The following is a 14,900-nucleotide window of genomic DNA, read 5'->3' as shown; positions in this document are numbered from 1 at the left end:
AGTCTTGGCTTATGTCTTAGCTGGTGCACTACTGTTAAAACTTAGTGTGCAACTGATATGTCGTTTTTCTATGTGCTCTTCATTTACTTATTTTACATCTCTTGATGTTTGCTGTGAAACTGTGGGACTTCCTTTGCAGTATTGGCGCAGTTCTAGCACTGTGGCTCTGGGATGTCCGTAACAGCTGTTGTAATACATACAGTAAACAATTGCCAGTTACATTTTGCAACTAGTAGCAACCAAATGTTGTTTACACAACTGGCTGGTTTGTGTTTGAAACTTTCAGCTAGGGTTCCTGTCTTATGCCAGGAAAGGAGGAGCAGCAGTGGCTCTGCATATTTTGTTGTGTATTTGCACATGTGTGTGCATGAGCAAGGCTGAAGCCTCTTCCTTGGTTGCTCCAGTTTCCTAATCTTAACAGCAATAGCAAAGCACAGACCTGCCAGATGGATACTCTTCTTTGTCATGGAAATCTGAAATTTCCTCTCATCATACAGAAAATTGTGTACTATATTTCTCTTGTGCCTTTGCAATCTGAGTTTGTGGAGGTAGTTCTCAGCTGGCCATAGGTACAAGTGAGCTAAACGTATATTTGCTCTCCTCCATCAAGCTGATGTGTTAGTCTGGCGGCAGAACACACAGTATCTGTGCACAGTTACCATGAGTTGGATAACACAGGGCAACCCCTTGCTGGCTTTGTTCTGCCATGGGATTTGCACCACCTGAGGCAATGCTGGGACCAGTTCTTCCAGGGGAACCTAAGTGTCAGACTTGGCCTTAGACCCTGCAACAGGAGACTTGTGGAGACAGAGTGGAGTGGGAAATGTTGAAGTCAAAAAATATTGGGGGTGGCAGAGAGATAGCAATTTTGACTTGGAGAGAGGGAAGGTAGGTGCTAGTAGGGTGGAAGAATTAAGGAGACATTTTTTAGACAGGAGACTTGCATAGAGACCTTGAGTAAAGAAAGGATTTGCTAATATACTTTTAAAAAATACTAATAATTTGGGCAGACAGTGATGATGTTGCTTTGTATGTTGCATTTATATATATTTAATGTTTATGTGGCACTGTAAATAAACAATAACATTTGAAATGCTGCAGACACCATTTCTTCTCTTGTGGACTTAAAGATGACGTAGGACTTTTAGGAACTATTTAGCTTTCATCATTGTAAATGTGCTACCACATTCACTGTTTTGCAGTGGAGGTAGATTTTGCAACCATCAGTCCCTGACATCCTGGTGCTCAGGCAGCATATACCAGGTTGTGGTTTGATCCAAGAAATAAAATAAGTCAAAATCCTACTGAATCAGGGATCTGTGTTTGACATTACTGGGAAGTGCCATCTGGTACTCAGTACTATGCTACTAAGGGATAACACGTTGAAGCTCAGTGGCTAATTTCTTAAAGTGATTTGTGGGCACTTCTTAGCACAGAGGCAGACAGAATGAAAGGTGGTGCTGTTAATATTCACTTTTTTTGTCTTTTGTGTTTGGACTAAGGGAAGAAATTTTCTTCCCATTATACCTGGTGTCTGAACTGGGTGTGAGTCAAGTGATTTTTATGCTCTGCTGCCCTCTCCGGTAACAGCCCTAAGATTAACAAGTATAAGGAAAACCTCATGGATGTGCGTTTTAATTAAAACTTAGAACAATTCTTCCTGACCTATATTTAGCTTGATGTCTACTTTTTTCCATGCACAAAAACATGTCTGCTTTTTAAACCAGCTGATGCACCTGGAGAAAACCCTTCTGAACTGTGATGATGGGTGAATTTATAATGCTGTCATTGTGACACAGAGCTGGAAGTGTTTTGGGATTGGCACCCTTTGGAAGAAGAATGAAAACCAGTGCTTCCACCTTATGCTCAGGCAAAGAAAGTCCAGCTTGTCTGACCGAAGCATGACAACTCTATCAGGTTGCATAATGTGCCAGATGAGCTATGACAGGAGTGTTCTCAGGGGTGGAGAGTTTTCTTAGGTTGCCACACCACTTTCCTGAGCAACTCTGGAGATTATGGTCACTACGGAATTTAGGAATGCTTTGATGGCACTGTGCTCTTAGGTGATGGCTGCTTTAACCTGTGCTTTGATTTTTTTAGGACCTAAAACAGAACAAGAAAATTGCCCCAATCTGATTCAGTAGTTTCTGTGCTCACCTCTGCCTGATTTTTCTGAACCTACTATCCCATTGTGCAGCTGTTCCTGCAAATAATTTCTGCATTTTTTTTGTTGGTGCTACTTCTGCCTTCTTTCAGAGAAGATGTAGAAGGGCCACAGCAAGCTAAAAATAATCCAAACATCAAGCTGGATAGGATTTTTCCTCCTTGTGCACTGTAAATCATGAAAGCTCAACAGAGCTCAAGCTGTTCTTGTCAGAAGCCTTCACACAGAGTTGTAGAACCCTACAAGTAAGACTGGTGCTTTCAGTAAAGGGGCAGGACTTCTAGATACTTCCTAGAACAACAAGAGAACTCTTATCAGCTTGGAAAATATACAAATCCTCTTTAAAAAAAAAAAGTATTTGTGATGCTCATGAGCAATGTTGTTAGCTCAAAGCACACAGTGTTCACTGTACAACAGGATTTGAGGATTTACTGGTGAAGATCTGGAATAACATGGCTGATGCCTTGTGTTAGAGGATACTTAAATGCATGGCAGAGCGGTAAATATTTTCTGGTTTATTACATTTTTATGTTCCTTTGAAACTTGTGAAACTCCTCACAAACTCAAATGCTGCAATACGGGAATGGTTATACTTGCTTTTAAATAGGCAGTTAAATGGGACATAAGGGAAAATTTAAAAACAATTAAGTTATGTTAAGAGGTATTGAACATTTCTTCCTTATTCATGCTGATGGATAGTTAAGCTTCTGACCTGCTTTGTTTTTAAAGGTTACATTGTGCAAGATGGGGCTGTCAAGAGAATTAATAAAATATTTTAGCTTATTTTTCTTTCAAGATCATGATGATGGAGCACTCTCTGGTAAGTTTTACAAGGTGCTTAACTTAGCCATCCCTTGGATTTTTTTGTTGTTGTTGTTGACTGCAGTGAATGAATCTGGAGTCTGAACAGAGCTTGCATGAGCCTGCTCAGGCCAAAAGACCCATCTTGACTGATAAACCCCCTCAAGCCCTCTCCCCACATGGTATGGAAAGACTGGTAGTGGGGAACAAAGTATGGCAAAGTGTGGTGCAGGAGTGAGACTTTCACATCTGAATATCATATCCCTTTCAGTTTACAAGACATGTAGCAACTTTACCACATGGGAACTATTGGGTGTATCTTCTGGATAGGCATTTAATCAGATGGCTATACCTACCTAAAACAGTTCTTAATTTACATATCACATGCTGAGTTTAACAATGGGACAGGAAACTCTTTTGTTATATTTATAAACAACATCAGTGGCTTACTTTCCTTTATATCATGACATGTTTCCTTTCTTAACTGACAGAAACTTAAGTTTAACCACTGAGCAAGCTGTAACTCAGGGTTGTGAGTCTCTTTATGGTCATAAAATGTGAAGGGGCTTTTATGTCCTCATTGGTCTTCTGATGTCCTGTTTACTATCTGGGCAAGTGTGTGGATGAGGCTGGATCCAGGCTGGGGACTGGGATAGGCTCAGGCCACATCAGGGAAGTGAACACAGTCTTTGCTGTTGTCTGGAGTAAAGTTAGGCATTGTAGCCTCTTTGTGGGGCCTTGACAAGTCATTTAGCTTTTTTCAGTTCTCTCATTGGCATAAAGATGTTAATGCTCTTCTGAACATTTTCAAGATGAAGGTCCAGTAGTAAACTCAGGCTTACTCAGTGGGGTAGGAACTTTACTGTCTGTGTCTATTTTATTTATTGTTCCCCTGACCCCTTCTCTCTGACTGTGAAGGGTATCTCTGAGTACACAGAATCCCTGGCTGTTACCATGTCTCAAATATACCTGGATATAACACATTTTATATACTCTCCTACTGCAGTTGCAGATGGATTTATTTTTGCCTTGTATTGTGATATAATGAGATACATGGGAGAATAGAAAAGTTTTTCAATTGATTACATTTCTATGCATCTTTGAGATTCCTCACAAATACATCAAGTCCAAATGTAACCCACAGTCCACTGCCAAAAAGTGTTTAGATGATCACGTGCTTAAAATCCCATGTTTAAGTGTTCTGTTGAATTGTGGTATTGGCTTAGAAATAAAAGTTCACAGGTTTGGGCCTTTACACTTGTATTTTTTAAAAAGTGAGCAGGAAAGTAGTGACCTCTGAAGAGTTACATGCTTTTCTTGCTGTACATTAGTTATACTGGTCTTGTTTGGTGTTCTGTTCAAGAAAAGCGCCAGTCCTGGAAGCTTGCATGCACACACCCTTTAAATGCAGAAACATCTATCCTGCTTAGCTGTGTTTTGAGAAAAGGATATTCTATAAAAGCATAGTCTAAGAGAGCAGAGGTACTCTGTAAATAACAGAGCTATGTAAGTTTGGACTCGGAGAAGTGAGGAAGATAACTAACCTGTCACCTTACTTTACCTCAGAATTTATATTTAAGTTGTTTTTTGGGTTTTTTTTTTTCCCTCCAGAAGCACATTGCTAACCAGCACTAACTGATATATGAAAGTAGCTGGGCTATTTCACTAGATTTCACCAAATGTCTATGTGGTTTTTCTTCTTTTCCCAGTGGTGAAAAAAGTGGCAGAATTTGAACTTCCTTATGTGAGTCTTCAGAGCATGAAAGAGTTGCACTGTAAGCTTGGGATCAGAAAGTGGTGAGCAAGAAGCTTAAGAGAAACTACCAAGATCTATGACAACAGCTGTGAATAGAGAAAGAAATCCCTTGAATAACTTAATTACAAAGTCTTCAAGCCTCAGCAGCTTGACTGTTTTTCTCTGAGGCCAATTTGTTATTGGAATTGACTGGTTTCTGTGGCCCTGCATGTTTTAAATTTTATCACTGTAGTATTCCTGAAGTGTCTGTTACTGCAGCTAGCTATTTATTCCCTCTCTCTTTCAGAATATATAGAGATGCTTTGTGGCTGCTTGCCTCCTAATTTTTATACCTGCGTAATGCAGTAACGATGAGTGGGAATATACCTGTAAACAATATAGAAGAGAACTTTGAGTTCTGAGTTGCAAGCTGCAACTCTGGGCAGAGATGGATTACTTTTTATTTGAAGTTCTCATTTCTGTATACTAATACATATAATACCTGAGGCCATAGCTTGAGCATTTCTTCTGGTAAGTGGCCTGGCTTAACCAGCAGAGCATTCTTCCTCTTTCATTTGCTTGCACCTCGGGCTTCTCCTCAGTTATGCTGGTGGAATTGCGTGCGCAGACATGGTGAACTGGACTGATGAGCTAACCTGGCCTAAAATAAGTTGCTGGCTGGTTTGGGGGCTTTTTTGTTTGGCTTTGCTGGCCTATTTTTGGCCTGGGTCAGTCCTCCAATCTTGTTTGCTGTGCAGCAAACAGTTGTGCTGACTTGTGGGTGAGGATAAACCCCGGGGACAGGGAGTCTGGTGCCAAAGTCCTGCTTGTCAGCCAGTGCCCTGAGGGTGCAATTAGGCAGTATAGCTGAGCCAGTCTAATGGCTCACTGCTGTGGTTGTGGTCTGGTCTACCTCTCCCAACAATGAAAAAGAAAAAAGGGAATAGATTTTTGTATGCTTAGTGAGTTGCATTGGCTGCATCAGATGAATGCTAGAGCAAGGACTGTGGTTGGGAGCAGAAGAGGAAGAACAGACTTTGCCTTTTGGTGGCAGCAAGCAAGGTTGCTTGGTTTGAAGCTACACAGAAACCTGTTGTTTGATGCTTGTAACTTGTCTGGTTTAAATCTACTGGGCTAGAGCTTGGCATCTACAAAGCTTTCTCTGTTTCCCTGTATGTGCCCTTATAAACTGCAGAACCTGGCAGTCTAATAAAAGAACTGTGTGGTTCTAAGCCATGATAGTGGCTGGCTGAGTAGATATTTCTCCATCTAGCACTGCTTCAAAGCACAGAGGTAGGAAATGTTGTTTGTGTGGAGGGTTGTTTGTGGACTGCAGGAAGCATAGCGCCTGTGCAGTGTGAGTAATACAGCTCTACTAGTCATGGAGCCTGTACTGCTCTGTTCATACTGTCATGTAGACTTACCCAAGCAAGCTGCTTTTAAATGAAATGGCTAAAGCTAGCTGTTGCAGCATGGCACTCGGATAACTGAATATTTAACTTGCTTTGCTGCTGTACTGATCTGATCCTGCAGCAGTTCTACAGTAGTTGGTACTGTAGCTAGCTAGCTTAAGGCTAGGTCTTGGATGTCAGCACTGCAGCATGGCAGTGGATGCTCTGAGAGTCTTACCAACTTTTATGTACACAAACCCTGAGTTGTTTGAGAAAAGAAGGAAGGTTTTAGCTCTAAATTTTAACTGCTATGTTTGGTACCCCCAAAATCAAAGTGGAGAGATTGGATAACCTGACTTTAGTTTATTTCCATTCTGCTATAATGTATAAAGAATGAGTACAGTACACACTTCAAGGGCACAACTGTTTTTTGGTTCTTTTTTTTTAATCTGTTAAGTAATGGGATCTTTCTGGGTTGTGCTCCCAACATGTTTAGCTGAAAAATCAAAAATGCCATATTTAGAAGCATATCTTCATATTATATTACTTTTTTCCCTTGGCTTGGAAAAGGTATATGGATCCTTCTCTTGACACACTGCTGATGGATTGTAGAGCTTCACTGAATTTGCTATATATGCAGGTAAAACTGAAAGGTCTTTATAATTTTAAAAGTTAACTTTTCCACCTTAATTTCATTTTTTATACAAATTGTTGAAATGTTGGTAAATGGTTCCTGTTTAGCACTGCTTTGTTGTGCTTTTCTAAGTGTTGGGTATAGCTGTTGTTTATCGTGTTCTCTTTTTTCCTTCAAACTCACGTACTAGAGATTCTAACTAATCTGTGTTTTGTTCATGGGAAAAGTATTGCACAAAAATATGTAGGTATCCATCCACTCTATTTTCAAGTGTATGTACGTATCTGTATGTCTCTAATATGTAGGCACTCTGCCATTGATATGAGAGCATTTGATTTCTGAACTGTAGGTATATTGAGTTGTACTAGCTTTGGAAACTATTAATTCAGGAGAAGAGAACAGTACAGAGTGAACTTGTCCCAAAATCAAATGCCTTGTTTAAAAAACAAAACAACAACTTTCTGTGTTTGTGTTTCTGAATGTTTGTGTGTGAAAGGAAATACATTTTTGATGACTTTTTTGCTATTTTTAAAAAATCTTTTAAGGCAATCCAGGAAATTAAGAGGAATTGGGTTAAACCGACAGAAGGGCAGATGCAGGAACTTGAATTTCTACAAGAAAATGCAAACAAAGCAAAGGTAAAATGGAATTTTAAAAACAACATGAACACATCAAAGGAGTGGTTTTTGAAGCAATGATACTAGAGGCTGTGACTTTAAAAATACAGCATGGTTTTGTGGAGTGGTTTGAGCTAGAGACCCAGGTCTCCCATCTCCTGGTCAGATACTGAGCCACCAAATAGAAAAGGAGGTTCCCTGCTAGCTTTTTAAAATATCCCAACAGAATGACTTGGATCTAAGGTCTAGCAAGAAGTTTTTGACTGTGAATCCTACTCTATTTGCTCAACTTGGGTGCAAAGGTTTGTCATCCAGTTTAGGAAATCGGATGGGAATTCAGACTGCTGGGACTGCTCTTCTCAGTATTTCTTACTGGTTAGTTTTATCTTTTCCCATCATCATATCTGATAAGTATCCAAAAGATCCAGCTTATCATATCCGGGGGGGGGGAATAATCAAGTTTCTAAGTCTGGACTGTGAATGATAGTCTCTGAATCAAGCTTTGACAGACTGTGGTGAATCTGTGTCCTCCCAGAAGAAAGAGTATTAGGAATCTGAAAATTTGCTTTATAGCTACCCCCCTCTCCCCACCCCTAGATTTCCCTTGCCTGTACAGCAGATTGCTTTAGTTCTGTCTTTTTTGGTGCAGTTCCTGGAGTTGATTCAAGAAGTGCAGTTCTATGGATATGTACGGCTTGATCCTTGCATTTGTGACTATCCAGAAGACGGCTGCTCAGCTGACATCTATGTCGGCAATAATGAGATTAACTGCTGCATAAAACTGCCTATTAACCAAACCAAAGAGGTCAGCTTTAAAATCAACAGGTTAAGAAGTTGGCAGGTTACTTTTCTTGTAAGTACTTTACTTTTCTTGTAAGTACTTTACTGATCGTGTATCTGAATTCACTTTCTCTTCATGAAAACTAAGGCTGTCAGGGAAGGGCAGGTCTGGGGAGAAGGGGGTGGTCTGTTTTAAATCCCTCCCATCTGCCTGTATTCCCCTCCAAACCTACCCTGAAACGTATTCCCCTGGCAGCTTTTACAGCAGTAAACCATCTATCCTTACTCTGCTATGTTTTTTCCTTTCCCTGGCATTCCATGTCGTACTTTGCCTGCTCTTTTTCTTTCCTGTTGGAGGTAGAGTTGTCAGAGTTTTGTGTGGGAGCAAAAGAACTGCTTTAGCCAGCTTTATGCTTGTAAAGACTCCCCCTTCCTACCTCCCACTTGCTTCCTCCCCCAGGAGAAGTGTTCTGGTACAGCTCTTCAGCTTTTTTATTTATATGCTGTATAAATTAACCTGATTGACTAATTCTGATTTAAGGCTGAACACTTTAATGCTGGTTTTAGCTGTTTCTTCTGTTCATTGGCTGCTTTTTTGTTTTCCAGGGTGCTACAAAGGATGGTGAAGAAGACACTCTGGAGCTCAGGTTTGAGTACAATGATTCAGGCACATGGCAGTGGATAATTTTGTACACAAAACAGGTTAGTTCTCAGTCCTTTTAGGAAAGAATCAGCGTAAAATGTAATCGTACAGCTTCAGGGGATCTTTGAAAGTGGTTAGTCCATCTCTACCAGAGAGCAGTGGCTGTGCTTTCAAGCAGGTTAGCCTGGGGACAGAGTTATCTGGGGAAAAGCATTTGAGTTTCCAGTATAAGGGGAAGAGGTTTGGGGTTTGGTTTTGGGTTTTTTTTGTTTGTTTGTTTCTTTTGTATTTTTTTTTTCTTTTCTCCATTGAAGAGAAATGTCTAGCACTCAGCAGTAAGCTGGGATAGAGTGTGGAGTGGTGCCATTTATTTACTGGACCCAGTAACTATCAAAAATCATTAATCGGTCAGACCCTCCTAAGGTCAAGGGCTCCCATTTTCCACAATAAATCCTATTGTTCAAGTATAAATATATGCCATATTAACACAGGTTAATGGAGGGTGTGAATATGTGACATCATACGTATTTTACTTATAAATAATTCTTAAATAAGATTTTATAGGGTGCCATTCCTCCCACTATTTTCAGGCAGCTCTTTAAAGAGAAAGGTATTCAGGAATTCAAGTCATCCATCTGTGGTTATGCTGCCTAGCAAATAATCTAGCCTCTGCAGTATCAAAGACAGCACCAGTCTCAGTTTAGGTACAGAACTTCTATAAAAAGTATAAAGCCTGTTTGTTATTCAAGTAAACTGCTTCTCTTGCCTCAGACTCACCCAGCAGCAGATAGGACTTTTCAAGTAAAATCAAAATGCTTAATTTCTCACACACGACTTCTGAATTCTGGGGTGATGATGCAGTTCACACAGCTATTCAGTAAGTGTTAATTTCCTGCCATGCTTAAGTTTTATGAGAACATGAGCCATAAGCAGTAAGCTTTCTAGTTTCTTTGCTGTTGGAGAACAAAAAACACCCCCTAGAATTACCTGAGTATTAATGCTCCTGTGAAATCTGTTAGGGTTTGTGCTTGATGTAGTGACTTGTTGATTAGACCTGTGTCCCTCCCACTTTTCTCAGAAGTGTGAGGAAGAGCTAAAGGCCAGAAATGTGCTGCTGTGTGGAAGAAACAAGGGTTTGATCCAAGAGCCCACTGCAGAAGATGGAAAGACTGGATGATTTGGAGCTTAGTCAGAGATAGCTCCCCCCTCCATCACTGATCTTGTAGGATATTTTGTCTTTGATTCATCTCTCAGTGCTTGACACCATACCTGAGATTCTTTTTGGGGGGTAAGCAGTGAGGTGCATCTCCAGGGTGCAGTTCAGACCTTAACTTGGGCTGCATCATCCCAAAGAATTGTACATGCTCATTGGACAACATAAGGAACTAAGAACAACTCCACTCCTCTCTGAGGTGCTTCTGCTAGTTACCTAATGTGGGACGAATGCATACTGCTCTGTTCATATTAGTTGCGCAAGATGTGACTGAGCTGGTGTACGAACAGTTGCAGCCATCTCATGTAACCACTAGGGCTTTGATTGTTGGCAGTGCAGAGTGCCTGTGAACTCCAGCTTGCTTCATTTGAGAAGAGGTTTTGATGCTGATATTGCCATATTTGATTAACCTTACTTAGCCTTTGGTGTAATTTGGCAGCCTTTAAGGTAGGAGCCATAGACAACTAGAGAGAATAACTTGCCTTATAAAACCAGTGCCATGAGGGTTAGTCTCAGCTAACCCAGCTGAGGCTGGGCTTTAAGCAACTGCAGCTAGTTTGGTGCACTGTAAGGATGTTAAGCACAGACTAAAATTAACTGAATCAGAGAGGTAATAGTTCAGTAGTTAGGGACTGTAATTTTCTGGTGGAGGAGGAATGGAAGAGTCAAGTACATATTTTAGTAGAAGAAATCAGAATGTTCTCTGGTTTATTCTGTTTAGGCCTTTTTGCTCAGTAGCTGCTTGAAGAAAATGATATCAGAACAGATGATGAAGGCATCCAAAGAAGGCCAAGAAATGGTGAGCATGTGTGTGTGTTGGTATCAGAATTTGTATTTAAAAGAAATAAGCCTGCTACTCTATCATTCTTTCAAATGTGCTGAGAGAAGTCCTATTGAGGAAAAGGATCTTGCATGTTCCAACATTTCAGTACAAAATTAATTCACTAAAAAGTACATCTTTGCTCAGTTTTACTGAAATAATATTCTGAATGTTAAAGATGGTTTATCATTGCAGTTTTAATGATGTGTTTTGCTTTCTCTCTCCTTGGCTTCAATTTTTGCTGCGTGTGATAAAGGATATCTATGGCATAATTTTTGTATGTTCTGTACTACCCTGTTGTATCCATTTCTGGCTTTCACTTTTTCCCCACTTCACTTGCTCCATCTGCTGCAATGTTAGACCAATTTGAGATCTGTGACACTCACACTGAGAAACTTTTTGGTTTTAAATAGAAGTGTTAATAAAATAAAAATCTGATTTGTAGCTAAAATACTTATGCTGTCTTTCATGTAGGCCTTTAAGGATGAAAATAATATTTTTAAAAATAATTTCCAGCATTAATAATGCTTTTATTTAACCTTGTGATATCTAAAGACTTGGAATGTCTGCTAACTGAAAACTACTGAAGAGAAAAAAGGAAAGGAACATGTGTGATCTTCTAGACCTACACTGCTTACAGTGAGCAATGAGGCAATGAACAGCATGTTATTTCATAGTGTTAAACTATAAGCAATTCAGAAGAAAAGACCAATTTTAATTTTGGGAAAGATTTGGCCTCTTTCATTCTAAGTTTATTTGCAATGGAAATACAGTAAACCTTTAATTATGAAGATGAGCATTCATTACTTAAATATTCAGCTATTGATAGTACTCAGGTAGCTTGGACTAAAAAAGAATTATGAGAGAGGGGTAACTATGCCAGTTCATGTCCTACACTGTTTCTGCTGAGTTTAACTGAATGCTGATTTGCTGAGCATATTTTGTTACAGTACTTGAGGGAGCATTTAAGCTTATTGTAAGTTTAAATTTTTCAATCTATTTAGGAGATCAAGGTGCCTAAATCCACAAAAAATAGTAAGAAATCCAGCATCCAACAAAAGCAGGTTAGTGAGTAAGAAATTGTCTCCAAAAAGTAAATACAGTGTGTTGCTTGCTAGTGGTGTTTAGCCCAACCTCTGTTTTTCTGGTTAGGGAGACTCCTTATAAATTTAATGGGAACTTCTTTGGGTGGGAAAAGGAGATAAACTTGAATTTTGGGAAGAAGAGGGCAAAAAAACATTTCTGAATAAAAATTTTATTTTAGTTTGATGGGTTTAATGACAACTTGCTTCATTTTATTTGCTTTCTGCAAGTGTTTCTGAATGAGACATTTGAAGTTTACAGAAAGCCAGAATATATACAGAGATCAAGTGTGTATATTCACATGCAGCTGCTGATGTAGTTTACACACTTGTACTTGGATTCTGCACTGGGATTGTTTATACATTCATTATTCCCTGTAACTGGGAGTTGTACCCATTTGGAAAATCTGACATGTTACATATCTATGCATATACATTCCTATCATGTAAAAGATGTAATTTTCTGGAATCAGTATCCATAGCTAATAGTTACTGAATAGCTAAATGGCTAAAAGATGTTGCTTTTCCAACTCATTTGTTGAATATGAGATAATAAATAAATGGAAAGGGAATAATGTGAAGTGAATGAAAATAAATACCTCTATTACACTGTATGATTGGCCAAAGGAGAAATATTTCTAAAAGAGAAAACCAAAATCTAATCTGAATTAAAAAAAAAGGTAATGTTGCTGTATCTTGAAAACCAGCATAAAACCAATCACTAACTGCTCTTCCATAAGCAAATCGATTAGCCTGTGTAATGGGTTTTGTTGCCCCTTTCTTTGAAGTGCTCTGTACTTGTAACTGCTGGAGACAATATGCTAGGTTAGGTGTGGCCTTCAGCATTCTCAAATAACTTGGCAATGATAATAAGGGAGACAACATTTTCTGAATAGACTTGCATCTGTGATAAAGACTGAAGGACGAAGTTCAGTGGCCTTGCTGTGGTACAACTTAAGCAAGGACTAAGTTGTATGGCACTCTGGGCTTGGAGCAATTGTTCCAACTTGAACATACTTTAAAATATCTCCTTGATTGTGAGCCTTTGGAGCAAGGTGGACTGTGAATGCTCCCTCTGAGTTTTTGTGAGGAGAGCAGCCTTGGACAGGGCAACATAAAACCACTAAGCTTATCAGCTGTGTCTTGCTGGTGCAGTGTCTGGCTGCTGCTATGAAATTTGGTGAACTCAGAAAATTACAGCTGATAATTAGAATGGAGTTGTTAAAGCAAGCCAAGGTATGCTGTTGTGTTAAGCAGTGATAGTATGCCTCATTTTATACAGCAAGTTTGAAGTGATTTAGGTCTTCATGCAACAAGCTGTGTTATTAGAGAATTAATATAATGCTTTCCTAGCTTCTAAATGCTGTGATTGCAATAGTAAGGTTCTTAAGGCTTCCCTTTCCTATTCCTCTATTTCTCTTTGCAAGATGCTTGAAAAATATATTAAAACTTTATCTTTGTACATTTTCATTTGAAAAAGTGTTGTTTGACTTGGGTCCTTATAATTTTGCAATTAGTATCCCCAAGAGTCTTACAAGTCTTTGCTCTGAGTTGGTGGAAAGTTTAACTGACTGCTGTCCGAAGACTCTGAAAACTTACACCAAATATTTTTTGCTGACTCACAAGAAGAAAAACTTTGGTTTTCTTTATGAAAAACTTTGCTTTTCTTTATGATCCTGTAGGAGTATACTGATACTACTAGATCAACATAATGGCCTGTAAATTCTTGTTTGAATAGACAATCTAGTGCAGCAGGAAGATTTAGTAGGAAAATCAAGAACAACCTTTTGAACTGGGATAAAAATTATTTAACTAGTATGCAATAGGTGGACTTTGCAGATAGTGAGGCTGTGCTGTAGAATGTGCCTGCATGTAGGCAATTTTGCTGTTATGTCTTTTAGAAATCTTGAAAAAAGAGGTATGAAATAACTTCTACAGATATAATCTATGCAAAATTTGCTTCTAGTTCCCTAGTGCCTTAATGGTGTTGCAGCATGGTTGCCCTAGCTTTGTGATGGACACTTTTAGTAGGATTTTTCAGGGCGTTTGCTTTACATATATATCAAAATACCATGTTGCGAGAGGCAAAAGGAAAATCTGTGCCATAAATTTTCCTAGCACAACAGAAAACTGCAGATACATGCAATGGAATGGTATAGTTTGCCTGCTTACACCTTGGGTGCTTATAGTTCACCTGCTTATACCTGGTGGGTGATGTGGTGTTAGGAAGTTTCAGACAGTACATGGTACCCTTTACGAAAAGTAGACTTGAAAGGTATAATTTATGCAGGTGTTATGGTTAAAGTTAAGAACATGTGATTAACAGTGTAATTTGGAAGGCCTAGTAGGCACTTAAAGTACCTGTACATATGTCCTTGTGGCCAGTATAATGCCAAATAACATTGAAGTTAGCACATTTGGAACTGCCATTCAATCTGCAACACATTTAGTATATTGCAGTAAACCTTAAGAGCAGAAACAACTGTGCTTGTGTCCTATTCCAGCAGGGAAAAAACCCCAAAAACTGTTCTCTCTGAAATGCCAACAAAAAGAGATCAACCACTGCACCTGAACAGTATCATGTCAGATTTTCTAGCTTATGTTTGTATCTACTTAATTATTGAAATGCATATACTCCTTTAACTGTTTATTTGTTTCACTGCAGGTAGTTCATTCGGGTTTTATATCGAGGAAAAGATTTTTGGCTAGGCCAAATGAAGAGGACTGTGTATTTGAGAAAATAAGAGAAGAGGACCTGTGATTAATTTATTTCAGATACTGTCCGTCAAAATGAATTGTCTGGGCACAATAAACCCATTGTTGAAACCTTGAATTAAAAGGGCAAAAAACCCCCACCTTCAGTGTAGTAACTTGTCTTTACAGTGTTCTTTATAGTATTTGCAGCTCTCGTGAACCAGTTCAAATGGGTACTGAGAGTTTGGAGATGTCTTCCATACATGCTTTTTTTGGCTTTTTTCCCCCCAGACTGAAGTTGTTGGGGTGGAAAGGGGAGGGTTAAT

At 39.1% G+C, this 14,900-nt stretch overlaps 1 protein-coding gene across 2 annotated transcripts in view; it reads left to right on the top strand.

The window, feature by feature from the left end:
- SNX31 (sorting nexin 31) overlaps positions 1-14,766 on the top strand; it is a 31,766-nt gene extending 17,000 nt beyond the window's left edge. The window contains exons 6-14 of one of the 2 annotated variants that reach the window (XM_075023705.1): positions 2,894-2,984; positions 4,675-4,762; positions 6,662-6,731; positions 7,271-7,363; positions 7,992-8,195; positions 8,729-8,824; positions 10,700-10,777; positions 11,803-11,862; positions 14,546-14,766. In XM_075023705.1, the coding sequence (XP_074879806.1) occupies positions 2,894-2,984; positions 4,675-4,762; positions 6,662-6,731; positions 7,271-7,363; positions 7,992-8,195; positions 8,729-8,824; positions 10,700-10,777; positions 11,803-11,862; positions 14,546-14,641 (876 nt within the window). In that variant the 3' untranslated portion in view covers positions 14,642-14,766. The remainder of the gene's footprint in view (positions 1-2,893; positions 2,985-4,674; positions 4,763-6,661; positions 6,732-7,270; positions 7,364-7,991; positions 8,196-8,728; positions 8,825-10,699; positions 10,778-11,802; positions 11,863-14,545) is intronic. The other variant, XM_075023706.1, reaches the window with a different exon arrangement.
- Positions 14,767-14,900: the final 134 nt, after the last annotated feature.

This window comes from Buteo buteo, chromosome 3, assembly GCF_964188355.1.
Source record: "Buteo buteo chromosome 3, bButBut1.hap1.1, whole genome shotgun sequence".
Lineage (NCBI taxonomy): Eukaryota > Metazoa > Chordata > Aves > Accipitriformes > Accipitridae > Buteo > Buteo buteo.
This window is presented reverse-complemented; position numbering and strand designations above follow the sequence as displayed.